Below are 27984 nucleotides of genomic sequence, written 5' to 3'. Positions count from 1 at the left end.
AGATAGTGTGGTTATTAATTTTGCCAAAATTGGTGGTATAGTGGACAGTGAAGGTTATCTAAGATTACAAAGAGATCTTGATCAATTGGGTCAATGGGGTGATGAGTGGCAGATGAAGTTTGATTTGGATAAATGCAAGGTATTGCATTTTGATAAAACTAACAAGGGCAGGACTTGTACAATTGTAGAAGTATTGTAGAACAGAGAGATCTAGGGATTCAGGTATGTAATTCTTTGAAATTTGCGTCATAGGTAGACAGGATGGTTAAGAAAGTGTTGAACACTTGCCTTCATTGCTCAGACATTTGAATATAAGAGCTGAGATTGTACATGGTATTGGTGAAGTTTCTTCTGGAGTATTGTGTGCAATTCTGGTCGCCCTTCAATAGGGAGGATATTATTAAATTAAAGTATGTTCATTATCAGGATGTTGCCAGGAATGGAGGGTTTGAATTATTATAGTAGGCTGCAGGAGGCTGAGGGGAGTCGTAATAGTCAGAGGTAAATGGGTCTGGGTGGGTTATTCTTCAGAGGGTTGGTGTGGACTGGTTGGGCCGAAGGGCCTGTTTCCACACTGTAGGGAATCTAAAAAAAAAATCATGAGGGGCATAAATAAGGTGAATAGCAAGGATCTTTTCCTTCAGTTGGGGGAGTTCAAAACTAGGGGCATATTTTTAATGTGAGAGGAGAAAGTTTTAAAAAGGACATGAGGGGCAACGTCTTTACACAGAGAGCAGTTCATGTGTGGAATGAACTGTTGCAGGAAGTGGTGGATGCAGGAACAGTTATAACATTTAAAAGAAGTTTGGATAAGTACATGAATAGGAAAGGTCTGGAGGGATATGGGCCAAATGCAAGCAAGTGGGAGTAGGTTACTTTTGGATCATGGTTGATGTTGACTATTTGGATCAACGGGTCTGTTTCTATGCTGTATGTCTATGACAGACAAGATGTGAAAGAGCCAGTGTTGGACTGGGGTGAACAAAGTTAAAAACCATCCAACAGGTTTATTTGGAAGTACTAGTTTTCAGCAGGACCATAAGACACAAAATTTAGAGCACTGTCATGCTATATTGAATGATATATTGAATAATTCTATATTGAACAAACCTAGATTGCTGTTGGGCCTTTCATCTTTTAGAAGGGGTTGCAGTTTACATTAATATGTAATCCCAGAACTTGTTTGAAGTCACATTCTCGAGATAACTTAAGGTTTTATAAAAAAAGTGACATCTCAGCTCAGACAATGCATTAAAGATGTGAGGTTAAAAGTCTGTCTGTTTCCTGATCTTGAGTCAGACTGGTTCTATTTCCAAAGTGGAATTTATAAAATATTACATGGATTGACTGCCTGCAGATTGTGCACTTTTTGAGCAAAATATAATGTATCCACAAATATAATTCTGCAAATGCAAATTCACCCCATAGACCTATATGTGTGTGTGCATGCATGTGGGATTCTAGCCAGTAGGTTAGGCTAGAGAAGCGGTGATTGTTCCCTTTGGAGCAAAGTGAATTGATGTGAGATTTGATAGAGCTGTACAAGGCAACAGCAGACTTATATAAGATAAACCAGGAAAAAATGTTCCCATTGACTGATGGTACAAGGACATGTGAACACAGATATAATGTTTTAAGCAAGAGAAGCAGTGGAAATGCAAGGGGGAAGTTTTACACAAAGCAAATGGTAATAACCTGTGACCCGCTGTTCATGAAAGTGGGAGAAGCAGAAATCATTAGTGACTTCAAAAACAAAACTGGACAGGCATTTGAAGGAAATAAACTAGCAGCACAACAGGGATAGACTGAGGTGATGGGATTTGTTCTATGGCTTACTGACATGGACTCAAGGGGATGAATGAACCCCTATGCTTTAAATTACTAAAAATATTTATCACAAACTTTTTTAAGTGAACTTGAATTTGGAACTGCAACAAGGTGTGCCCATTTAAGATGTTGCTGAAAAGGAATTTCTTCTCAGAGGATTGTTGATTTTTAGAATTCTCTATCCTGGAGAATAGTTGTGGCTGAATCATCAAAAATATTCTAGAATGAGTTGCAGATGTTTGATCTACAAGGGAGTAGAGAGTTAAGGGCTGGTAGCCAAAAAAGTGATGTTGAGGCAGTGATCAGAATAGCCATAATTAAATGATAGAGCATGCTCAAGGCACTGAAACAATCTCATATTCCTATTTTTCTCATTTTCTGTGCTGCATTTAGAGCGTAGGGTATGTTTATCATTTACTTAAAATTAGGTTCTGCCTGCATGAAGAAGTGACAATCTCCAATCTCTCCTGAACATGGCTTTAAAGTTTCATTCCAGTCTCGCCTCACTATTATTAAGTTCACTTACTGAAGTATTAAGGAAGGACGCATGTGGAAGAAAGTTATTTGGTTTTATGTTAAGCAAGAAGTGTTGCTCACCTGTTGGCTTTCAGTCAGCTTTTTTTATGGATGTACAAGAAGTAAAATAAAGCAACAGAAATCCAACTTCAGGGATCATCAGGCCCCTCGGAAAATACCTGACTTGATACCATGCCTCACCTGATACGAGAATTCCTGGTGGTCAGTCAAAATGATAGTTGAGAGGCTTTTCATGTGTAATCTGATTTGGCTTGGGACCACTGGCAAAAAAATGCTTTGGATGTCAATGGATGAAAAAATAGTGCAAGGTATAAATGGGATTGCTTATTCGTGTTCCTATTTTGCAGTGTTTCTTTTTCCTTTAATACTGACTAAAAATAACATCAAATCATTGTAAAAAGAAAGCAAGTTAATTTACTTTTTTTGTGATTCGAATGTTATAATAAGCTGTCACTTTCTCTCCCTGTTTCTCTGCCTTCTCTTATTGTGAATCAGTTGCTGACCAGTGCACTCCATGCTCTCCTATCTCTTTGCATAACTACTGATGTTATACGTATTCCATCGCTTGTCTAATCACATTCATGTTTGTCTCTTTCAACAATTCTTTCCAGGTAATGACAATGTCAACTGGCTGTCAAACAGTCGTCCACAGTTTATTATTTTCTCATCCATAATCCATCTCATCTCCACTCTTGCGCTAGTTCAAGGACCCAATTATTATTCTTGTCCAACTAATTTTCAGCATGTCTGTAGCACCATTAATCAAATGTCTCAGTTTTAAGTAAGCATTTAATGTCCTGATAAATGCTGTTACTTTTTAACACCAGCTTTATTTTCTGACAGTAAAGAAAATCTTTTATGCAGTTTAGTTTCTATTTTAACAATTTTTTTTCAATTACCTCAGCCATCTGATACAGTTGCACTTAGCTGGGTCAACAGTATCACCCAGTCACTCAGTTCCCATATTCTTAAGTCAATTCCAGGAGGTCCATTCAAATCTTAGTACTCTTTTAAAGCTATTATCACAAAGAATACTGTATATTTAAACATTCGTGATTTGCAGAAATATGAAATTTGTGGCAATGTTATCTTCCGCTTTTTATTTATCTTTAGAGTAAAGGAGTAGAAATGACACCGATCACTAGAGCTGACATCTAAATTATTTCAGTATTGAAAAAAGTGAGGTAGTAAAGGAGAAATTCAAAAAGTTCTGCTAATTTCAAACAAAACCATCAGTGCTTAGAGAACTTATGATGAGCCTGTACTCTTCAAGGGTCTTGTATTCATATTTAAAATAAGAATTTTAAAACAATATCATAAAGCAAACTTCTGAGTGATTATTTGTGCAAAGCCAGTTTTAAATACTACATTAGATTTAAGGTTTATAGTAAATGTCACTGTTGCTATTGGATTTCTAAGTACTCTACAAGTAATAGATGCATCAGAAACTATGCCAGAGTTTAAATAGTAGTTTGTCACTGATTTTTGAAGAAACCAGTTCTAATTACAGTTGATCAATATGTTTTAGTTGAAAATTATACATCAAGTTGACTACTAATGTGCTGATAAAATCATTACTGTACATACGGAGACCATTTAGCTCCGAACTGTGGAGCAATTCAGTTAGTATCAATTCTCCACTCTTATCCCCATGGCCCTGCAAGTTAAATTCCTTCAAGTGCCCACATAATTACTGTTTTACAAACATTGATTGTCCCCTGATTTCATGTGTAATGACTTTAGTCATGTGTCTACTTTACTGAAAGATTTTTGAAAATCAAAATATATTATGTCTACTACATTACCTTAATCTGCTCTTCCTGTGCTGCTTCAGTGAATTTTCAGTGACAGATTTAGAGCTGCTTGCTTTTGCCTGACTCATCTTCACCCATTTTAAGACTCTCGCATGCATCCATTTCCCTGAGCTTAAGCTACTTGAAATGGACAGAAGCATTTGCATCAAACTTTAGTGCTGTGGGATTGATGTCCAGGTGAGCATATCTGATGTCATTATTCTGGGCCGTTTTGAGCTGATGGAGGTCCAATATTGTTGCACCTAATGAAAATGAACCTTGATGTTAGTATAACCTTTGATTTGAACATGGGCTAATAGAAACCTTGCATCTTCAAGCAGATTTTTTTTTCTTGAAGCAGCAAGAAGAGTTAGTAGAGGGGTGGCACGGTGGCTCGGTGCTTAGCAGTGCTGCCTCACAGCACCAGGGTCCCAGCTTCGATTCCAGCCTTGGGCAACTGTCTGTGTGGAGTTTGCACATTCTCCTTGTGTCTGCATGGATTTCCTCCGTGTGCTCCGGTTTCCTCCCACAGTCAAAAGATGTGCAGGTTAGGTGAACTGGCTATGCTAAATTGCCCGTAATGCTACATGCATTAGTCAGAGAGAAATAGGTCTAGGTGGGTTACTCTTCAGAGGGTCGGTGTGGACTGGTTGGGGCGAAAGGCCTGTTTCTGCACTGTAGGGAATCTAATCTAATCTAAAAAACATTTCTGATGCTTTCGGATAGCATACCAGAAAAGCTGACATCTATTAGCCTGCAATGTTGTTTCTGTTTTTAGTTCTATTATTTTTGATGCACTTTTCCTTTCACTTTTTGTTGGATACTCGCAGGGTTGTTCATATGCCAAAGGATGCTGAGACCATATGTTTGTGTTCAGGTCCATTAAGAAAGAGCACATTACAAATGCACTCCATCTGACATGCTGAGACAGGGCTGAGAGTTAAGAAAATCTATTTTTGTATTGTGTCTTTGTAGAAAGACTTTGGACAAAAAGTGAAACTGAAAACTGGTACAGGTACCTCTTAATGACTACATTCAAATAATACTTTTCATAGATTGCTGTGAGTATGGTCTGACTTGGAACACCATTATCCGGGCCAAATTGAATACTAGGAACAAAATTTAAATGCAGAAATGGAGCAACACAATGTACAAAAAGGGGCAAGTCTTATAACTTCCTTGTGCCAACTGGTTGAATATTGATCTTAATCCATAGCGGATCCACCATCACCGTTTGTGTTTTTAAAAGTGTACTTCATAAAACTTCTAAGGTTTAGCAAAAAAATAATATTTTGTAAGCAGACTATGAATTATATTAGCTTTGGCTGGGTAATAGCATTCTTTCTGCCACATCGGGCTTTGAGTTCAAACCACACAGCAGGGACGAGAGGATAGCATCTAGACTGACACTTCAGTGCAATACTCATATAGTGCTGCTCAGTTGCAGGTACTGTTCTTCAGTGAGGTGTTAAACTGAAGCCCCATTTTCACTATCGTGAATATTTAAGACCTTGGGGTGCTATTGCGAAAACAGGAATGAGTTTATGCCAGTGTTCTAACTAATACTTAATCTGAACTGACTTCCTTAACAGAGATTATTTGGTCATGATCACATTGCTATTTGTGGAATTTTTCCAAGTACAAATTGGCAGCCCCTTTTTCAATACTACAACAGTGATTATGCTCCACAAGTTACTTCAGTGGCTTTGAAGTGCTTTGGATGTCCTGAGTTTGCAAAGACACCTTTTAAATAGAAATCTCTGAACAATATAATCGATCAGTCATAGTGGATAGTTTTAATTTGTGCTTTTAATCAATGCCAAATTGCCCTATGATTCAGAAAAATTGGAATTCTGTTCCAATATTTATTGCCAAAAGCAGCGTTTTTCATACAGAATGTGAAATTGTTTGCGTTTGTCACTTTCAATGACGGGGACTGACTTCAAAATCACATGATGTGAGGTCACCAACAAAATTATTTTATTGCAAGTAAATCCATCATAACTCTTTCCAGAAAAGGTTTACTTGACTAATGACTAATTTGCTACCTTTTATTTTGTAAGAAATAGGCTCATTGTGACTTGAGCACTAAATGTCCAAAAATTAATCTGTAAATGAAAGTTGCCTCCTGCCAAAACTATTGTTCTATAATTAATGTGGCTAAAGTCTTGTGAAAGCTAATATGTATCCTTTTACAGGGGTAGTTAAGTTAGAACACTGCTGAGATGATGGGTGGATGCTGAGTCAAAAACTGCTTCAACGCATCGCTATTATTAACGCTGTTGAAGACTGAGGAGGAAAGTGTTGTGATAGATAGGAATATGGACACCTGTGTAGTTTGCATAGAGAAACTGGGAAGAAGTCACACAGATACGCAATTGCACTTATATAATTGGAACTAGTGAATAGCTTGATGTTGATGTGAGACTTATTTTATATTCCCCTGTGGTGCTAAACAAGTGAAAAATTACTTGCTGCCATACACAATGGGGAAGAAGTGGAGAGGGCGCATGGTCGTTTTCAAGAGTGAGCTGCCCTTTTCCAGAAATTCTTTTGTGCATTTGGGAATACAAACGTCTTTTCTATTTTGTCTCAAAAAAGAGCCTTAAAATTTGGCCTTCATGGTGTCGGATTATTTTCTTGAAAAATAATGTGGGGATACTTTGTGCCTTTAGTTCAAACTTCAACAGATAGTTTGATAGAGTTTCTAAATTTAGTTCAGCTTTCTAAATTAAATCCCCTTTAAAACCTACATCATCCATTTTTAATATTCAGATCATAAGTTTAGCGCAACAAATTGGAAGATTTACACTTGACAGTTCCTAAATAGAGTTTTACAATGTCAGCCTTGGGAAATAAGTGCCATGGAGCTTACCAAAGTGAGGAATAAAAGTCACAGGTAAGATTGCTGTTGTTCATCACTGATTAACTATCTTTCTAGAGCTAAGTGAAATACCCAGAATGGAAATCACAAGAACCCAAAAGGACCAGAATACGAAAAATGTTCTTTTTTAAAAATAGCGAACATTCTTCTGCATTATGCATTTTAAAATCTTGGGTTTCGTTATCATGGCCACAGATTTCTCAGTGGTTTTTGAGCTGTGAATTTGTATTAATTTCTAGCTCCCTTTTAGTTCTCAAGAGCAGCAATTTTTTACTAAAAAAAGCAAGTTTAATTCTCGAACAAGATAAAAATTAGTTTATTACACAACTATCAATTAAAATTATTTAGGTAGAAATGCTGAAGTTATTAGCTAAAAACATTGAAACAAAGATTAAAAGCAGGATGAACGTCATGTATGAAAATGAAAATGAGATTTGTCTCTACTATCATTGCAAACCTGGCTTTCTCTGAAGGAAAAATGTTGAAACCTTAGTTAGATCCAGCAGCTGAAGTGACTTCTATAATTGAATAAATTGGAGGTTTGCCAATAAAGGTGGACTCGCTAAGATTTCAGAGAGGGATTTCACAGAATCACAGAATTGTTACTGCACAGGAGGAGGCTATTTGGCCCATCAAACCTTCACCAGTTCTTTTTTTGTTGTTCCTCCTTCTTCACTAGCTCAGCAGTTAAGATTGTGCAGATTGCCTGGACTGTTTTGGCAGAATAGTAGTTGATTTCTGCCTTCCTGCTTGTGCTCCCTTTAGCTGAGAAGCCCATCTCTGATGGTGTATCTCAGCATTCATCGTGACTTCATCTGCACAAAATGGTTACTCACAGCCCGTTATGCAGATCAAAATCTTATTTGTAGTGATTTACCAAAACCGGTAAATCATGCTTATTAGATTTCAGTTTCAGAAACACAGACGCCATTCAATGTCTTATAGTTGCAATAATTAACGTTTAACTCTCGCTGTCGTTAACTTGAGTGGTTCTCATTTTCACATGGTGGTGAGCTACAAAGAGCTGTTCATTCCTCCAGAGGAAGAGGAGTTTCTAGTTAGCCTTGGAAATGTTCACATAATTTTTGAAAATTCTCATGTGATTTTCTCTTTAATCCCAATACCAAAGGAAAGCCTCAGGGTAGTCATGTAACTTTTAGAAGCAGTTTTGAAAGATTCTTTGACCATTTTAAAGACAAATTAGCGTCCTTTACAAAATGCAAAACACAACTAGACTTTATCCAGATTGTTACAAGTGAGACTTGAGGGAGCTGTTTTGCTCTGGTCTCACTACTCCATGGCTCACAGCATAAAATAAAAATACAAGATGACCAATTAAGTGTCTGATTTGTATCATGTTTTAAACAATGAGATCTATCAATCAGTTCTCTTAATAAATACAAATATTGGTTTATTATCAAAACAAAATTAATACAGCACGATAGAAATATAAATGCTTATGCCTCTAACATACATATACACACACACACACACAGACAGACACTCGTCAAGAGGAAATTTATCCACAGAGATAAATGGATGCAGGAAATCTGAAAATAAAAACAAAGTGTTGGAGAAACTCAGCAGGTAGAGAAAGAAACAGAGTTAATGCTTCAAATTTGATATTATTTTTCAAAGATCAACATCTATGATGGAAATGGTTTCTGATTATTTGGACTTAGGGCACAGCTTGAACATATGAACAGCAGCGACAGCAGAGGCAAGCACGTGCAATAAACAAGCAAACATGTCTCAAAGTTGGAGGGGTGTCGTCTTCTCAGAAGTCAATGGAAGCACCCTTCAATCAGGGTGTCCCAGCATAGCAAGTCAAAGGCAGCCTCTAATACCAGGTCATGGGATTAACCATGGACAGGTGTCTAGTCAGGGTGATACTGGTAAAGGTATGAACAATGGGTTGAATCCTAAATTTTTTGGCTAAATGTGGATTAGTTTGAGTTTTTTGAACGGTTCAGACGCTTAAGCTCACTGACTTCAGGTAGTTGCTATTTTCTTTTCTATTCCATTCTGTTAATTCCTAACATGATGGAAGATGTGTGTGGTTTTCGCCCTTTGTTTCTACATGTTGTTGAGGCCCTGAGCATCTACAAGCCCTTCCCAAGAATCCTATAGACTTCCTACATCCCCAGGTCCTCACCCAACTTGTATAGATGAGCCTGCACCGTCTATCGTGCTCAGCCTTTCCCATTCATGTATTACCATATTCCCTCCATTACAGATTGTATTGGCCCTCATTGAAATTATCAGTACCCTTTCTTCACTCACCCCCCCCACCCCCTATACACCTCTACACCTCCCTGATACCTGTACACCTCCCTAACATATTAGCCCTAGGTACAGATTGGCCACTCCCTGGACTGCTGAGGCATGGACACCTTTACCAGTATCACCCTGACTAGACACCTGTCCATGGTTAATCCCATGACCTGGTATTAGAGGCTGCCTTTGACTTGCTATGCTGGGACACCCTGATTGAAGGGTGCTTCCATCGACTTCCGAGAAGACGACACCCCTCCAACTTTGAGACATGTTTGCTTGTTTATTGCACGTGCTTGCCTCTGCTGTCACTGCAACCACTTCTAATGTTATGCTATTCGAGCAAATGGGTTTATGTTATAGACAGACTAACCCCCCTTTAAATATCTCAAAGGAACAGCCAAGACCCTCACTTTATTATTCAAAGACAAGCGTAATGTGCTGTGTTCCAGATGTAGTTCAACTGGTTACACTATTTGGCTTTAAGCAAACGACACTTTATTCTTACATTCTAGGACAAGAGGTCATAATCTCAAGGTAAAGGGTAGTAAATTTAAAACAAACTACTTCTCCCAAAGGGTTGTGAATCTGTAGAATTCACTATCCCACAGTGTGGTGGATGCTGGGACAGTGAGAAAATTTTATGAGGAGTTAGACAGATTTTTAATTAGTAATGGATTGAAGGGTTATGGGGAGAAGGTAGGAAAATGAGGAGGAGGAGCAAATCAGCCACAATCGAATGGCAAGTAGACTCGATGGCCGAATGGCCTAATTTTTTTCCTATATCTTATGAACTTACAGGATTCATAAAAAGGTATTAATTTTTGGCTAAACATTGGGGATTAACTTTTACACAATATCATTATGCATATACATTGTATACGTACTGTTTTATGATAAATACTTTGAGTGGGAGTTTGAAAACATGCATTTTTATTGTAGATTGCAATAAACCTATTCCATACCTCAGCAACATTCTTTGAATGTGAATGAGTTGATTTATGTTTTCTGAAGTGGTTTATTGTGTAATCAACTACAAGCACTTGAAAACATTCTCACTGATGGATGGTATTTTAATTACTGCCGTCCAATCTTCATTACAGGCATTAAGTAAATTTTGTTCTATGAAGAGTGAAGTATTATTTTCGATATGGCAGTATCATGCCAAAACAATTTAAATCATGGTATGATGTGTTTGAAAACAAATATGAACAAGTTCCTCTAGCACTTTTTCCTGAAGATTCTGCCCATTTAATGCAGGTCTTTTTCATGGTCCACGTGCAACAACCACTTAACCAACACTGGATTTAGTTGCAATCTAAGGATTAAGTGCTCAGAAATATCTGACAGAAATGTTACTGTTTTCCATTGTGCAGCTATTAATGTTCAGCTGTTTGACCCCAGTACCAAACAGCTTGACTACAAATTGTTCACTCTTATTGTTTAAAAAATTAGTGCATGTTTGGTCAAGAAAAATGGGCAAATGAACTTATAGCAACATTACGGCCACCGTAAACATTTAGCTCTTCCACCACCAATACAGTGTCTACCATCTGCAAAGTGCACTATAGCAACCTGCCAAACCTCCTTCAGCAAGCACCTTTCAACACAGTGGCTCTGCCATCTGAAAGAACATACCAGCAGATGCACAGGAATATTAGCACTTACAAATTCACATAGAGCCAAACACAGTCCTGAGTTGTAAGTGTTTGGGTATTCCTAGTGTGGGTGCACTAATCCAGATGGGATGCAGAAGTTCAAGGTGGCGGTTTATTATCATCTGGTCGAGGACAAGTAGGACAATAGATACTGACCTTAACAGTAATGCCTACATGCCATGGATTAATAATGAAACTTTCTGATTTAAGGTTATTGACAGAGAAATATTCATTTTGCATCTATGGCGATAGATGATATAGTAGAAGTCTTGTAGCACTATTGGAAACAGAAAAACCAAAAGAAAATAATTTGGAGTGAAGTGCTGTTGCACTGAGAAACCACACATCTTTTCTTCAGTCATTTAGCAGTGCACAATATAGTTTAATATATAAGCTATGAATAGGTATGAATAATTGAATTTAGAACTTTGATGTAACTAGTTTCACCTTGTAGGAATTTGTCACAGTTAGAAGAAATATTTAGTGTTCAAGTACCTCCTTGGCCTTGCCAATCTATCTCTGTAAACATCTCCAGCCATATGTCTCTATGTTTCTCCAACTCTGGATGCTTGTGCTTCACAGTTTCATTCATTCCACCATTGACGGTTGAGCCTTCAGTTATCCATGCTCTAAGTTCTGGAACTCCCTGCCTAAACTTCTCAGCCTTTTGAGATACTGCTTCAAATCCACTTCTTTGACCAAGTGTTCGGTCACCTGTCTCTGTATTTTCTTCTTTGGCTTAGTGTCTGTTTTTGTCTGATTACACTCTTGTGAACATAAGCACAATAGTAGACTGCCCACTATTCAATTTGGTCATTACAAATTGAACACTTTAATACCTTTTATTCACCCCAACCCCAAAACTCTGGACACAGCTGGTAATCAGAAATCTGTCAATCATGACCTTAAACATACTGGAAGACTGATCTTCCACAGCCTTCTATAGTTGAGAATTCCAAAGGTTCACAATTCTCTGAGTAAAGAAATTCTCAGACATAATTGACTTCTCCCTTCTTTAAAAAACTGTGCAGCCCCCCCCCAGTTCTAGACTCCCATCCAGGGGAATCATCTTACCTGCATCTACCCTGTCTGTCCTTTTAATTATTTTCTAAGTTTCAATGACATTGTCTCTCAGTTAAAACTCTAGAGAATACAGGTTCAGTTCACACAGTCTCTGTCTTTACAGGACGGTCCCACCATCCTGGGAGTGAGTCTAACAAACCTTTGTTGCATTGCCTCTATTGCAATAATATCTTTCATGAAATAAGATCAAAACAGAATACAGTATTTTAGATGCAGTCTAACCAAGCTCCGATACATTACGCAGCCTGTATTCAGATTAAAGTTACTTATGATAACTGTGTTGTCCACACTATATGATTCTCTCATCTCCTGATTAATATCATGTCCCACACTAATAATACTATTTAGAAGCCGATATCTGCTTTCCCCTTACTTTGTTTTTAGCTATATCCAAACAGATTGTACATGCTATTCTTCCAATCTAGGTTTTTCCCTTTCTAATTTGTTCATCTCATCCTTTATTGTCAATGCAACTCTACTTCCTTCATGCTTCTCGTCTGTTCCTCCTAAACATTGAATATCCTTGAATATTCACTTCCCAGTCATCATCTTATGCAGCCATGTTTCTGTAATAGTAATTAGATTATACCAATGTAACTTTGTTCCTTTTAGATTGTCTACCTTGTGAATGCTACGTGCATTCAGGTAGAGTGCCCTTAACTTTGTTTTTTTTTGATACCATTCCGCTTTCAAAGCAGAATAAAGTTTCTTGCAATGTTTTCTTAATTGGAAGGCTGTGTTGTCATTGAATTACTTATTCAGGCTTTGCACCGTCTGACACGTGAACCATGGCATGTTTCTGTTTAACAATTAGCCATATTACTGCGTGGTCAGAAGACATCATATCTGAGTTTTGCTATAATATCTCATATTGGATGAAATGAGCTGTTTTATTGGAACATCTGGAAAATATGTTTTACATTATTCCATGCAGACAATACAAACATTTTTTTAAAAAATCTCATTGGTACCCTTTTTAAAAGGAGGTCTTAAATGAATAAATTTGATTATATTCTACAATCACTGTTTTTTTTTTGGGGGGGCGGTGTTCCATGGGAGAAATGAAGTAATTTTATTTCAATTAAGCCAATAGAGTTAAATAGACAGCACAGTATGTATTCAACTTGTGGTAATCGGGCATGGGATGGGTAAATGTCTCACCCCACGGATTGTTGACTGGAAGCTAAATGCCTCGTTATAGTGAGGGAAAGAACAGGAGAAGGAGGCAGCTTTGCCTGATACAAATTTCCAAAGTATCGAGAAAATTACTTTACTGGAGAAAAATGTCCTGATACTATGAGTATTCAGAATGAAATAAATAGACAACTTTAAAGGTTTTGTATTTTTATCTTGGCTAAACAAATATTGTCATCATCTTTTTGAGGATTTAACTAAAGCATGCATAATATGATCATTATGAAAAGTAATTGCTAAGCGCAATCAAGGAAAGGTGATAGCAATGCACAGGGCTAAATGAAACAGGCTGCCAACATTGTTACTGCCTGTCAGTGATGATGTGTACTTTCTACTCACTGCATAACATTTAAGGAAGCTGGCGTATATTCAAAGAAATACCTTTGGCTTTTCATTTAACCCCTGCCCCCCCCTTCTCTAGTTTAATGAGTTCCTGGATGGTTCCTGGCCTCCCACCTCCAAACAGTTAACATACTGGTACACCTACACTCCCATTTATCTGGCCAGACCCTTCATGAATTTGAATAACTCTATAACTCTATCATTTGTAAGGTACAGTGATCAGAACACTGTATTCTAAGTAGGGATTTGTGTGATTAAAGCAGGCATTTACCCTCTTGTATTCTAGTCCTCTAAATTTAACGGGCAGGATATATTAGTCTTTTGGATGATTTTCTGTATTTGTTCATGACATTTGAATGATTTATGTAACCAAGTCCCAATCTGCATTTGTCTTCCAAGTTTTTTGAACCTCTAGTCTTTCACTATTTATAAAAGTATCCTGTACTATTCATTATTGATTCAAAAATTCACATTTATCCAAAGTGAAATCCAACTGCCACAGGCTTGCCAATCACTGGTAAGGTCTTCCTTACGTTTGATAATTAAGAGCTTAATCCATATTCCCTTGAACATTGACTAAATAGATCATGTACATGAAAGTAAAAGTATGTGGTACTGAAATAGAGATTTATATCAAAGAACCTTGAATCTGATGTACCATGACAATAGTGATCTTCCAGTTTTTTGTCATTTCAAGCAAATATCTGTTACAGGGGGACAGTGAGGGTGAATTTGGTCTTCTGTAGGTAAAAGGAAAGTGTTCTAAGTTAAGGAAAATAGTTAAAAAGGAAGTTGGTTGAATAGGCATATGGTAGTTATGGAGAAGTCTGAGAGGAAGTTTTATAGAGTTATTCCAATTCATGAAGGGTCTGGCTAGACAAAATAGGGACACTGTTCGCACTTGTGTAAATGATCAAGAGTGAGAGGGCACAGATTCAAAGTAATTAGCAAAAGAAACAAAAATGTTGTGAGAAAAGCATTTTTCTGTTCAGCATCTGATTAAAGTAGAGGCAGGTTCAAAAGGCATCTGTTAGTTAATGTTTCAGAGAGAAGGTGAAAGAATGGCATTAAGTTGATTGCTCATTCAGATGCCAGTCCACGAAGAGTCGAGAGTGTGGTGCTTGAAATGGACAGCAGCATCCAAGAAGCAGGAGAATCGACGTTTCAGGTATAAACCCTTCATCAGGAATGAAGGGCTCTTGCCTGAAACATTGATTCTCCTGCTTCTGTGATGCTGCCTGACCAGCTGTGCTTTTTCAGCACCACCCTCTCGACTCTGATCTCCACCACCTGCAGTCCTCACTTTCTACTACCTCCCTCATTTAAGCCAGTTCTGTGATTCTGTGAAATTTGATTTCAGCGAGAGCTGAATGTGGGCAGTACCAGAATTTGAGGAACTAGACTGGATAAGTAATACACAACTGATCTGAGATCATTAATTTTACGTTGCAGCAAAATGTACATTTCGTTTCATGTGGGTGATGAATACGTTGACCATTTAACGCAGCATTGCTACCATTATTTCATTACAAAATATCTTCCTTCCTATTCTTCCTTCTGCAGTCTTCCTATCATAAAATCAATCCAAAATTATATCTTCATCTGTTCGAACTTTGTGTCACCTTCCAATGACCCCATTTTATGGCTGAAAACCTAAGTTTTCCCAATGCAGAATTTTACCACAGGTTGACTATTTCAGGGAGGTTTCATGGAAGGGCTCTCATGAGTTATATTGTGCAATCCTCTGCTGCTCACCGTGTTATGTATGCACCACATATCACTTTCACGATCTTGCCTTTACAAGCGGCGGGAGTGCTCACTGCTGTGGGGACTTCCTAGGATTTGAGCTGTCAGCACCATATTTAAAGTCATGTTGTGCACCAGGTGAAATGTTGCCAGACTTTAATATGTCTTCACAGCAGATATAGTCAGAGGGACGAATAAGGAAAGTTTCTGAGGTCACTTACATGGCACAAGTGGCACTTCATTGGAAACGGAAGATTGCATCATCAGCTGTCTGATCAACTGTCATTATAATGGCATCTACAAGAATGAAGCTGTAGAGGCTGCTTGTTGTTCGTGTCACACCACGTTAGAACCCTGTCTGAAGGAGTTTGCTGTTGTCGGTGAGCTCTAAAGTGCGGTACTGAAATGGTGAGTGGTATATAAGTGAGTCCAAAATGTGCCATGATAATGTGGCCACTCATAACCTTTCACAGATAGCATTTGCAGATGGTTGTTGCCTGTGGAATGTGCTTGGAGGTGTTGGAGCCTGGTGATTCAAATGGGCACCTGTAGGAGCAAGCAACAAGCTCTAAACATCAGTTATCTGTTTAGGCATTGATGTCAGGAATTATCGCCATCCTTGTGCTCTCAATGCCTAGGAAAATAGCAAACTACATGTAAATAAGGCAAGATTAGATATTAATGAGATGGTGATGAAAATAGGCCCCTTGCCACTCACTAGTGAGATTCTCACCTCACTGCTAAAACCTTCAGTGGAAAATCAGGTATCTTTTGTTCGGAAAGTCTCATTTATCTGATCTCACCTTATTTTCCCAACTGACTTACCATTGCTCATGTTGTTTAGGGACTGGAAAGATATCACCTAAAGCACTATATATATTGAGGTACTTCTCAGTGTGAGGTATAAATGGTGGCCTAGAAGAATTAGAAATATATTCAGGAAAGGGCATGAAACAGTGGATTGAGAAACTAGTGTGAGAAAACCTGGCCTAAAAAGATGTGATTGAAGAATATAGTGGGAGACAAGAAGAGCATTGGGAGAGAACTCTAGAAAGTAAGACTCAGGAGACTTAAAGTTGTGCTGCCAATGGTGGAGCAATGGGAGTGACATGAATTGAAACAATACAAAAATTGAAAAGCCAGCAGCTGCTGGAGGGAGAAAGGTCCGGAGATTTGGTGAGAAGAAACAGTATCTGATCTGAAAGTGAAGATTTTAAAAAATGTCTTTATCAATATTATTATTGAACTGAAATTGCAGGGTGGAAATGCTTGCAATTTTTAATAATAACTTGGTTAAGATGCTAAAGCAACAAAATCTGTAACAACATGAATGCCAAGAATGATATTGATCAATTTTGTCAGCAAACACAAATAAATTTTGTGTTTATTTGTGTTTGCTGACAAAGCAGGCACCATAATCACTGTGTTAGATTTAATTTGTACTTTTATATTGTATCAACATTCTGTACTGGAAGAATAAAATACGCTTCTTCCTTGAATTCTTTTAAACAGTTCCATAATTTTAAAGTAATTGTTCATGATTAGACATGTTTATTCTTTTTAATTGCAGTATTCTGGTTCATATGCATTTTAAAACTCTTTGATAAGTATATGGCATTATATTTTCAACCTATAAAATTTTTTTGTATACCATCTAATTCAACAATGTTAGAGCAGTTCTTTAATCTGCACACAGTAGAAATGACGTTAAACAAAATATTTTATAAAGCAACACAGAGGCACTCCTTATTGGTGTTCTGACACCCAGGTAATAGTAAACCCAATAATTCCTTGAACTTGTGCAATAATATGAAATATACCATACAGTCCACTGTCAGACTATACCCCATGTTGAAAAATTCATAGAAATATTCATCACAGCACTGTTCTCTGTACATGCCATTTATGCATTTAGGATGAGCTCACATCATCTGGAGAAGTGATGCAATGGGTATTACATGTGAAGACATTAATTTTGACACAAAATGGGAAATCTACTGCATTGAGAGAGGAAATCTTGCAAGATATTCTCTCATTTATAGGCATAAAATAAGGGAAAGTTGAGCTCACATAAATCACAGTTTTTTCTTTTATTTTCAGGCAGCCCTTTCTGTGAGGAGCAAATATTTGATCTCAAGCATGTTCTGGAGGACATTGATCCTAAGATTCCATTGGTGTTCGTCAGTGGCAACCATGATATAGGAAACTCCCCAACCCCAGAAAGTATTGCCGAATATTGCAAAAACTGGGGAGATGATTACTTCAGTTTCTGGGTTGGGGGAGTGCTATTCCTTGTGCTGAACTCTCAGTTTTTTCAAGATGCTTCCAATTGCCTTGAACTAAAGGAAGCCCACGATCTTTGGCTGGATAATCAACTTGCTACTGCTGAACAGTTAAAAATCAAAAATGTGATTGTGTTCCAGCACATTCCTGTATTTCTGCAAAGCGCTGAAGAAGAGAATGACTATTTTAACCTGGAGAAGTCAAAACGACTGGATCTTCTGCAGAAATTTGAAAAAGGAGGTATTTGTTTCTATTTTCCTACATGTAGCATCTATTATTCTATTCAGTCAGTAGGAAGATGGAAAAGAGTCCAAAGCTATTGCACCTGAATGTAGATTTTCCTCTTTGGGTATTCTGTTCTGGAGGAGCACTGTGCCTCTTAGAGAGGGGAGTACTCAAATTTCCCCCTTGAGCCCTTTGTTTCATCCAGCTGCACACATGGGTCCTTGCTCAGTCCCAACAGACCTTGCACTAGTCTTTCGAGGCAGATTCAAGGATATCTCAAGCCTGGTGCAGCAGGGTGAAGAGAGAAAATCCAATTTCTATTTATTGTCACTAAATTAACAGCACTTGCCTGACAATCAAAGGAATGCCTCCAACGAAGAGGTAAATTTCATAACTTCAGTCTGTAACATGTGGGATTATATTTTTGCACTGTAGTACTTCTGCTCACAGCCTTTTAGCCAAATTTTAACAATTTTTCTGTTCTTGACAAACTTTAAAATATTTGTTGAATAGGGACTGTTTTGTTTTTCCAAGAGATTGATTTCTGTTTATATTGACTTGCTATAGGAAGTAGTTTCCTGTTTGATTTTGATATCTTAATGAGTGGGCGATGTAACAAGCAATATCTTAGGCAAGCTATTTGATTTTCTTTCATTTAAATAGTGGCGTATTATCTGGTCAAACTCATTTCAAATGTCATAACATGCAAAATCAATGTTAAAATTCAGTTATCTGCTTCGGGGAAATCAGAGTAATAGTCTGACCACTGGAAAATCATCATCCATTTCCTTCTAACAATCCTCCCCATTTTCTTTCAGATGATAGTTCCTTTTGCTTTGAAACTGATTATACTTAACACCTAAATATGTAAAAAGAAGCTGAACAAACATAGAACACTTAGTAGAATGTGCAGACAAATGACAAATGCAATTTAATGCAAATACATGAGGCAATAGCTTTTATGAGAAAAGAGCAAGAATAGAGTACATATTTTATGGAAAAACACTGATGAACTTGGGCAAATTGTGCATCCCAGGGGGTTCTGGCAAGTGCAGTTAGATGCAATAAAAATGACTAGAATTTGGCTTTTTCAATAATGTCCTGAAGTATAAGTGTAAGGAAATTATTAAGAAAATGTGCTGGATAGTTCATAATTAAAATACTATGTAGAGCTTTGGACACTCCAACATAGAAAGGACATAAATGCTAACATAAAGCATTGTTTACGAATTAATCTTGAGATGTGGGAATTGCTGTCAAGTCTGGCATTTATCTCTCACCTCAGTTGCCGTATTTGATACAACTGAATAGCTTGGTAAGTCACCTCAGCGGCAGACAGAATGACACCAGATATAAGATGCTGTAACTATGAGGAAGGATTTGAGATAGTATGATTATTTCTGCCAAACCAGTGAGGAAAAATACTGTGTCTGACGTTTGGGAAGTCATTGATGAAAGATCATCTATTTGAAATTCTCATGAAAGTTAAGGAAAGGATAAAGCAAAATCTCTTCCTGCAAAGTGTTATTGGAATTTGGAATGTTTTGTTACAGGAAGTGTTTGAGACTGAATATCACTCAACTTAAACAAAGAAGTAGAGATATTTGAAACAGAGGAGGATAAAAGACTATGGAAAGAGAGTAGACAGGGTTGGGTAACTTTTGGATTGTTCAAACAAAGAGCAGCATATACCTGTACATCTTGGTCTGAATGTCTGATCTTGTGCTGTAAATTTCTGTGAATGCCAGCAATTTGAAAAGTGTTGGAAATGACATCAAGTAGTACACATATCCAATAATATAAGGGGGAGTGAGTTTGGTCCTTGAATTTGAGATAATTAATGAGCTTCCAGGACCTCAATCACCATTGCCAAATTGGAGGCCAGACAGTAGGGTGCAATTACTATTTATCTAAGTTAGCAGGTTATCTAGGTTAGTCCTCAATACTTCAAGGCACACTCCACGGGTAGCAGAGGTTGGCATCAGATGTGCACTAATCTCACCGTGTCATCATGATGAATCTCTGACTCTGTTCTCCACTTCCCCACTGCACTTTGGAGTGCACTCACACCTTACATTGTAACACTGCTGCAAGACTGCTTGCTTGCAGGGACAGGCATCCATCTCATGGATTAGAGCAGAGTGCAGCTTAGAACTGTTAGCTTGTTCTCGTAGTCACTCACATTCCACCTACTTGGATGCTGACAATACCTATAGAACATAAGTACAAGGGTAGGACCAGGCAATTCAGCTCCTTGAGCCTGCTCCATCATTTATGACCGTTATGGCTGATCTCATCTCAGCCTCAATTTCACTTCCCTTCCTACTCTCCATAACCCTTCAACCCATTACTAATTAAAAATCTGTCTCCTCCTTAAATTTATTCAATGTCCCATAATCCACCACACTTTGGGCTAATGAATTCCACAGATACATGACCCTTTTGAGAGAAGTAATTTCTCCTCACCTCTGTTTTAAATCTGCTACTCCTTATCCTAGATTGCCCTTTTACGGGGATCATGCTTTCTAAATCTGCTTTTTCAATCACCTTTAGCATCCTATATATCTCAATTATATCTCTTCTCATTCTTCTGAATTCTGGAAAATATAACTTTAAACTGCTCATTCTCTCTTCATAAGATAAAACCCTCATCTCTGGAATCAATCTAATGAACCTCTTCTGAACTACCACCAGTGCAACTACATACCTCCTCAGGGGGATAAAAATTGTATGCAATACTCCAAGTGCAGTCTCACTAACACCTTGTAAGATTAGATTTAGATTAGATTAGATTAGATTACTTACAGTGTGGAAACAGGCCCTTCGGCCCAACAAGTCCACACCGCCCCGCCGAAGCGCAACCCACCCATACCCCTACATCTACCCCTTACCTAACACTACGGGCAATTTAGCATGGCCAATTCACCTGACCTGCACATCTTTGGACTGTGGGAGGAAACCGGAGCACCCGGAGGAAACCCACGCAGACACGGGGAGAATGTGCAAACTCCACACACAGTCAGTCGCCTGAGGTGGGAATTGAACCCGGGTCTCTGGCGCTGTGAGGCAGCTGTGCTAACCACAGTGCCACAGTGCCACCCACTAAGATTGCAACAACACTTCCCTACTTTTATACTCAACTCTTTTAGTAATATTTGCCAAAATTCCATTTACCTTCCATATTACCTGCTGTAAATACATACTAGTTTTCTGCGATTTATGCACGAGGGCACCCAGATCCGTCTGCATTGAAGCACTCTGAAGGTCCTCGCATCTTAGATCATAAGTTGCTTTTGTATTTCTCTGACTAAAATGGATAACCTTACTGTCATCCACATTAAGCTTCGTCTGCCAAAGGTTTGCTCATTTAACTAACCTATCCATATCCATTTGAAAACTTCTTATTTCTTCACTATAACTTACTTTCCTAGCTATTTTAGTGTCATCTGCAAATTTGGCTGCCTTTCTATTCTGATGTCCAAGTCATTAAATTAGATTGTAAATAGCTGTGACCCGAGGATCAAACCTGTGGCACCCCATTAGTTATATCTTGTCAATCAGAAAAAGGCCCACTTATCCTGATTCTGCTTTCTGTTAGTTAGCCAATCCTCTATCTAAGATAATAAACTACTCCTAACCCCATGTGATCTTACCTTTTGCACTGCAGCACGTTATCAAGTGCTTTCTCAAAGTCCAGAAATACTATATCTACAGGATCCTGATTATCCACATTGTTTGTTACATCTTCAAAGAGCTCAAGCAATTTTGTCGAACCTGGTTTCCTTTCATAAAACTATGTTAACTCTGATGGATTGCATTTTGATGGTCCAGAGGTCCTATTATTACTTTCTTAATAACTAGTAATTTCCCAATGACATGTTAAACTAGAGGGTCAGCAGTTTCTTACTTTCTGCCTCCCTCACTTTTTGGATGAGGGTATTTTATTATTATTTTCTCCAAGTCACTGAAACATTTCCTACATCCATGGGATATTACGTCATGTCTTGCCTTTTAGAGCAGACACAAAACCAGGTTTGTCATGATTGTCAGCAATGATCAGTAAAGGGGATGGACATGTTCCTGTACAGCACAGTGATACATCAATGTCACACCTCTAACATGTTTCATCACCTTATATGGCAAACACACTACATGGGTTTCAACCAAATGACCATTTCTCAAAGTTTGAACAGAATGTTCCTCAGTCAAGTCAAGGGAGAATGTTGTAAATCAGAGGTCTTCGTGAAGTAGGGGTATTGTCTGATATCAGTCCACGTGCTTGGACGCAGTTGGTCAGCCACTTGGGGCATTCAGGATCAGGGGTTCTGTATTATTTCATGGAGTGGACTGTGATCAGTCCTGCAGGTCCAGTGCAATCAGGCAGGTGATTAATGGTTTGGTTGGGGAGCTTTACAGAGATCCTTGGAGCCTGGTCACTTTTATAGGTTGGAGTTTTATTTCCAAGTTGCTGAGGAATGTGGGTCACAGTCAGTCTTGAATGATGTAAAGATGTTATACTGTGTTGGGTGTTAGGGAAAGAACAGCATTCTAACATAGTATGGTGCTGAAAATGGGTAGCCTAGTGTAACTGGATCTTAACAAAAGAGAATTAAGGGAAAGCTGAGAGTATGTTTAATAATAAAATGGTGTAGATAAAGTAAGCCATATTGTTACATTGCATATAACTAACCAATTAAAGCCAAAAGATATAAGCTAAGAATTCCTTAAAGCTATTCCTGCTTTACACATGTAAGTAGGGTTTCCAAAGCACTTCTGATGAAGTTAGCATTGAATGACAGCAACTACTCTGAGAAAATTCTCAACTTCAATTAACGTCAGTATAGAATCATTTACTCAAAAAGAGTGCAAAATATTTAGAATTTTCTGAGTGGGGAATCAAGGCAAAAGTAAGTTTGCTGCTTTTCACTGTGCAGTTGAATGCTTATGAGAGAATTGGGATCAATTATCACATGTTTCACCAATGTTTTTGACTTACTCTTTTGTCTACTCAAGTTACGTGTGCATGAAGCTACAAAACAACAGGAAAGCAGAGGAAGTTTTAAACTTTGATGGATTTGGGGACTTTATGTAAAGGGGTATTTTTAAAAATTCATATTTGCTCATAATGAAGCAGTCTAGGCCCAAATATAGCCGGATCTGGATAATATCCAGGTTTGATTTGTCAGCTGGTAAGTAACATTTGTGTTAAGCGGTGACCATCTCCAAAAAAGAATCTAAGCATTGCTACTTGAAATTCAATGGCACTACCATCACCAAATTTCTCACTGTCAGCATCCCAGATTACCATTAATCAGAAACTGAACTGGACTAGCAGTACATCTACTGTGACTACAAGAGCAGGTCAGAAGCTTGGAATCCTGCAGTGAGTAATTCACTACCTCCTCCACAAAGCCTGACCACCGTCAACAAAGTACAAGTCAGGACTGTGTTGGAATACTCCCATTTGCCTGGATGCGTGCTGCTCCAACAACACTCATTCCGGTCAAAGCAGCCCACTTGATTGGCACCACATACACAAATTTCACTCCCTCCATCATCATCGTTCAGTAGCAGTAATGTGTGTCATCTACAAAATGCACTGCAGAAACTCCCCATAATTCCTTAAGCAGCACATTCAAAACCCACAGACACTTCCAATTAGAAGGACAAGGCCTATAGATACACTTATGCTGTTCCTTTAGAATAACTGGATCAAAATCCTGAAAGTCCCTGGCTAACAGCATCTCCTGAGACCAAATGAATGACAGCAGTTCAAGGATCACATTTTTATCCTCAGGCCCAGGCACAGGTTCAAAGCTGCGATCTTTAGATTACAAGATCAAAATCAAAGAAGAGAACTCTCCATCATATTCTCAAGGGTAGCTAGGGCAGAGCAATAAATGCTGACCTAACCAAAGACACCTGCATCCCATGAGTAAATTTTCAAATGCTAATAATGTATTGATGAATCCAGTTTTTTTTTTAGAATCCTTACATTTTGGAAACAGGCCATTTGGCCCAACAAATCCACACCATCCCTCTAAAGGAGTAACCCACCCAGACCCATTCCCCATTACTCTACATTTTACCTCTGACTAATGCACCTAACCTACACATCCCTAAACACTAAGGGCAACTTAATATGGTCAATTCACCTCACCTGTACATCTTTTGGATTGTGGAAGGAAACCGGAGCACCCGGAGAAAACCCAATCAGACACAGGAGAATGTGCAAACTCCACACAGACAGTCGCCCGAGGCTGGAATCAAACCCGGACCCCTGGCGCTTTGAGGCAGCAGTGCTAACCGCAGAGCCATCGTGTCACCTAGCACAGTGCTTCTGGCATATTAATTTGAAAAATAAAACTTGAGATTTATTTTTGCAGCTTTTCATGAAAACCGATCAAAGAAAAAAGTAGATAGTCTCTGACCTGTGCCACAAAGGACAGTAGTGAAGAACTAACTAATATTAAATGGTTAAAATGCATAGAGATACACTGATAAGGCTGCTAAGATTGTACAAACATACGGGAAGCTTTTGACGATCTAGTTAATTTAACATGTAAAGAAAGGGACAGTAAATCTGAATAAAGACTCATGGCATGTGAGGAGATTCTTTAATGTATTTGCGTCTGTTAGAAACGAGAATAACTTTAAAGCTAGTGCAATTTTAATAAAGTTGATGCCAATGCAATGTAACACAAACTGTAAAAGTCAATCTGTAGATTGTATCAGTCCCTTCTGTTAAATAAACAGTGGGGGCCACAACACACTGGTAATAAAGATTTCCCCAAGCTGTGCAATACATTGATTTTTGTGGATCAGGTTGTCTTTGCTAGAATCTATTTCACTTACAATCTAAGGATTTATAAGAGCTAGTATTTGATTACTGTTACAAGATGACTACTTTAATCTTTTACATCAGCCAGGAGTCATTCTTTCACACTGACCTTGTTAGTTGTAATTTATAACAGGATTTTATTAATTGCAATGCTTTTTGAGGTTCAGAGGGAAGGCAGGTAAAAGCAAGTGTATTGTTAGAAAATCTAATGAATTCAAGCATGGAGTAAAAGTATGCACTACCCACCGAGTGACAAGGTGCACCTGACAGCTTTTGTTAACTGCTGGAACAGAATTTGAATTAAAATGTTGTTGGTTCAAAAATTAAAATGGATAACATTTGCCCTTTGTTTGATCTGAAAATAAGAGAATATATTCCAGTTTTATTCAATGCAGATTATGTAAAGCATTCATACTGTGGCATACTCGCTAGTTGGAATGTATTCTCTCACTGAAAAGTGCTTACATGTGTCATACAATTTTATGCATACATGGAAATTTGTTCTTTAAAGTGCTGGTAGAATTGTTGATTTTGTCACCCAATGTGAAAAAGAATTTGAAACTGTGCATACAATTGCGAAGTAGATGAACAAAGATGCTCTTTGTGCAAGAAGATAGCTGACAGATTTGAACCAATCTGTAGGGATAGTTATCAGTTCAATGTTATTCTTATGGAAAGATAATTAACACATAATGAATGTTACATTCTTGGGTTGACATGATATTTCTTTGTCATTACCTTGGTTCAATGATATTGAATTTTAATTAAGCTGCAAGTAGAATTTAGAAAATACTTATGGAAAAATTATGAATTATTTTTGTGAAGTGGAATGTTAACATGGAAAACACACACAAAATTGTAAAAGAGAAAAATCAGTGACAATTGTACACAGTATACCGTGTGTACAGTTTCTAATGTGTTTAATAACTTTCTAATTCTTAATAACTTGCTAACTTTTTCTACTTAAAGCCAGCTCACTGCCCCTCCCACTTGTTGCTTTCCTCACTGATTGGCCCTCTTCCTCACTGCTTCCTTCTTCCAAATCCTCACCCTTCAGAGAGGAGTAGCAAGAGGGAGAAGGTAAGTGGAGGAATGCAACCGGATGAGAGCTCCAGTGGGAGAGAAGTGGCAAACAAAGCAGGGTCAGTTAGTAGTTGGGAGACGACGAGTGGGAGCGAAGCAGTGATTCGGTGACTGGCAGAAGGAAAGGCCAGTATGGACCACATGGTAAATCTGCTGGTTTTGTAGATGTTGCATCAATCATCGTGATTTCCAACTCTTTGGAAATTGTCACTGTAACCATTCAATCAGACTGTGCCACAAAAAAAATGAGTTTGTTTGAAATTAACAGTTAAGCAGTTGCAGTTGATGGTTTAATAAAATAGTATTTTTTAATCCATGTCACCATCATACAAAATATATAAAGCAGGAGAACGCTTGGCTAATTCTGTCAGGATTAGTTGCAGATTAGACCTGGGTCAGAAACTGAAAATCTCCATCCTCATCTTCAAGAGATTTAGAACAATACTGTCATCTACATCCTGGCTTTTCTCAATCTGAACCAGAAACAGAATCACAGAATTGTTACAATGCCGGAGGAAGTAATTGGCCCATCATATCTCCATGGACTCACTGAGCATCTTAAGTCAATAGATGTGGACCTTGGCTGGAAATATTGACTTTCCTGCTCTTCGGATACTGTCTGTCCTGCTGTGCTTTTCGATCTCTACATCTATTGACTCTGGCTTACAGCATCTGCAGTCCTTGCTGTCTTCTAGTCACTGAGCATCTTAGTTTGGTGCCAGTATCCTGCATGTAGCTTTGTATCAAATAATCATCTAATTCCCTCTTGAATGTTTCAATTGAACCTACCACCTACCACTTCAGGCAGTGTATTTCAAGCCCTATATGCTGTATAATTTTTCTTTCTCATCTCACACTTGCTTCTGTTGCAAAACACTTTAAAACTGTGCTGTCTGGTTCTTGGCCCATTCACAAATGAGAACAGTTTGTCCCTACTCACTCTGTCCAAATGTTCCTCATGATTTTGAAAACTCCTATCAAGTCTTCTCTTAGCCTTCTCCTCTCCAAGGAAAACAGTGCCAACTTTTCCAATCTTTCCTCATAGCTGATGTGTTTCATTCCTGGAACCATTTTCATAAACCTCTTCTGCACACACTCTAATGCATTCACATCTTTCCTTTAGTGTGACAACTAGAATTGTTTACAGTTCTCCACCTGAGGTCTAATCAGTGTCTTGTGTAGGTTTATCATAATCTCCCTCCTATTGTACTCTAATCCCCTATTTATGAAGCTTAGAACACTGTATACTTCATTAACAGCCCTCACTACCTCTGCTATCACTTTTCATGACTCATGCAAAAACATACCCATTTTCTCTGTTCCTGCACAGCTTTTAGAATAGTGCTGTTTATTCTATACTGTCTTCCCATGTTCTGTATCAAAATGTAGTACTCACATATCTCTGCGCTGAACCTCACCCACCACCTATCCACCCACTTCACCAATGTGTCATTGACATTTTGAAGTTCTACACTGCCCTCAAAGTTTTAAATTCACCATGGTTTGTTTGTTTTGCAAATGTTCTCTTCACACAAAGATCTTGAATATGTGTTTATATATGAGGAAGTTACTGATCAAAAATCCGATACTGATCAAAAATCCAATACTGATCCCTGGGATTATGCTCATTAACCATTATTCTTCAGAACCGTTATCCTCTGTTTCCTATCCCTCAGTCAATTTTATATCCATGGTGCTACTGTTGCATTTATTCCATAACCTGCAATTTTCTTCACAAGTCTGTTGTGTGGCACTGTATTGAACATCTTTAGGAAATCTGTGTATACCACATCAACGACCTTCCCCTCATCAACCCTCTCACGCCTCTTACCTATAAGCATAAATCCCCCAATTTGGTCCTCCTTTTACCACCCTTTCACTCATGAAGTGCTGACTTTGGGATTTCCATTTACGTTAGTTTCTAGCCTCCTTTCGTAATCCCATGTTGCTTTTCATATTTGCTTTTCACTTTCCTTCTGAATCTCCTGTACTGACCTTAGAACAATTGAGAATCGAATTGTCAAGCCCGATTCACTAGTTGTCCTGACATTTTGCATGGATGTCACTCAGGTATCACTTTTCATTGTAGCAGTACATCGATTTTAATAACTTCATTTGTGGCTTAGCATGCACTAAATTGCCAACATATCTTCAGAAGTGCTGGCAACTGATTTTTAAGTTGTTTGGAGCAGAATCATTTGTGGTAGGAAATGG

General features: G+C 38.1%; 1 protein-coding gene across 3 annotated transcripts in view; it reads left to right on the top strand.

Moving 5' to 3' along the window:
- cpped1 (calcineurin-like phosphoesterase domain containing 1) overlaps positions 1-27984 on the top strand; it is a 190622-nt gene that overhangs the window by 101652 nt on the left and 60986 nt on the right. For all 3 annotated transcript variants that reach the window (XM_043712111.2, XM_043712112.2, XM_087997619.1), the window contains exon 3: positions 17439-17861. In XM_043712111.2, coding sequence (XP_043568046.1) covers positions 17439-17861 — 423 coding nt within the window. The remainder of the gene's footprint in view (positions 1-17438; positions 17862-27984) is intronic.

Source organism: Chiloscyllium plagiosum, unplaced genomic scaffold (genome assembly GCF_037043375.1).
Source record: "Chiloscyllium plagiosum isolate Xiang-an unplaced genomic scaffold, Cpla_swu_hap1 HiC_scaffold_20, whole genome shotgun sequence".
Classification (NCBI taxonomy): domain Eukaryota; kingdom Metazoa; phylum Chordata; class Chondrichthyes; order Orectolobiformes; family Hemiscylliidae; genus Chiloscyllium; species Chiloscyllium plagiosum.
Note: the sequence above shows the minus strand (reverse complement) of the source record. Positions and strands in the feature narration are given on the sequence as shown.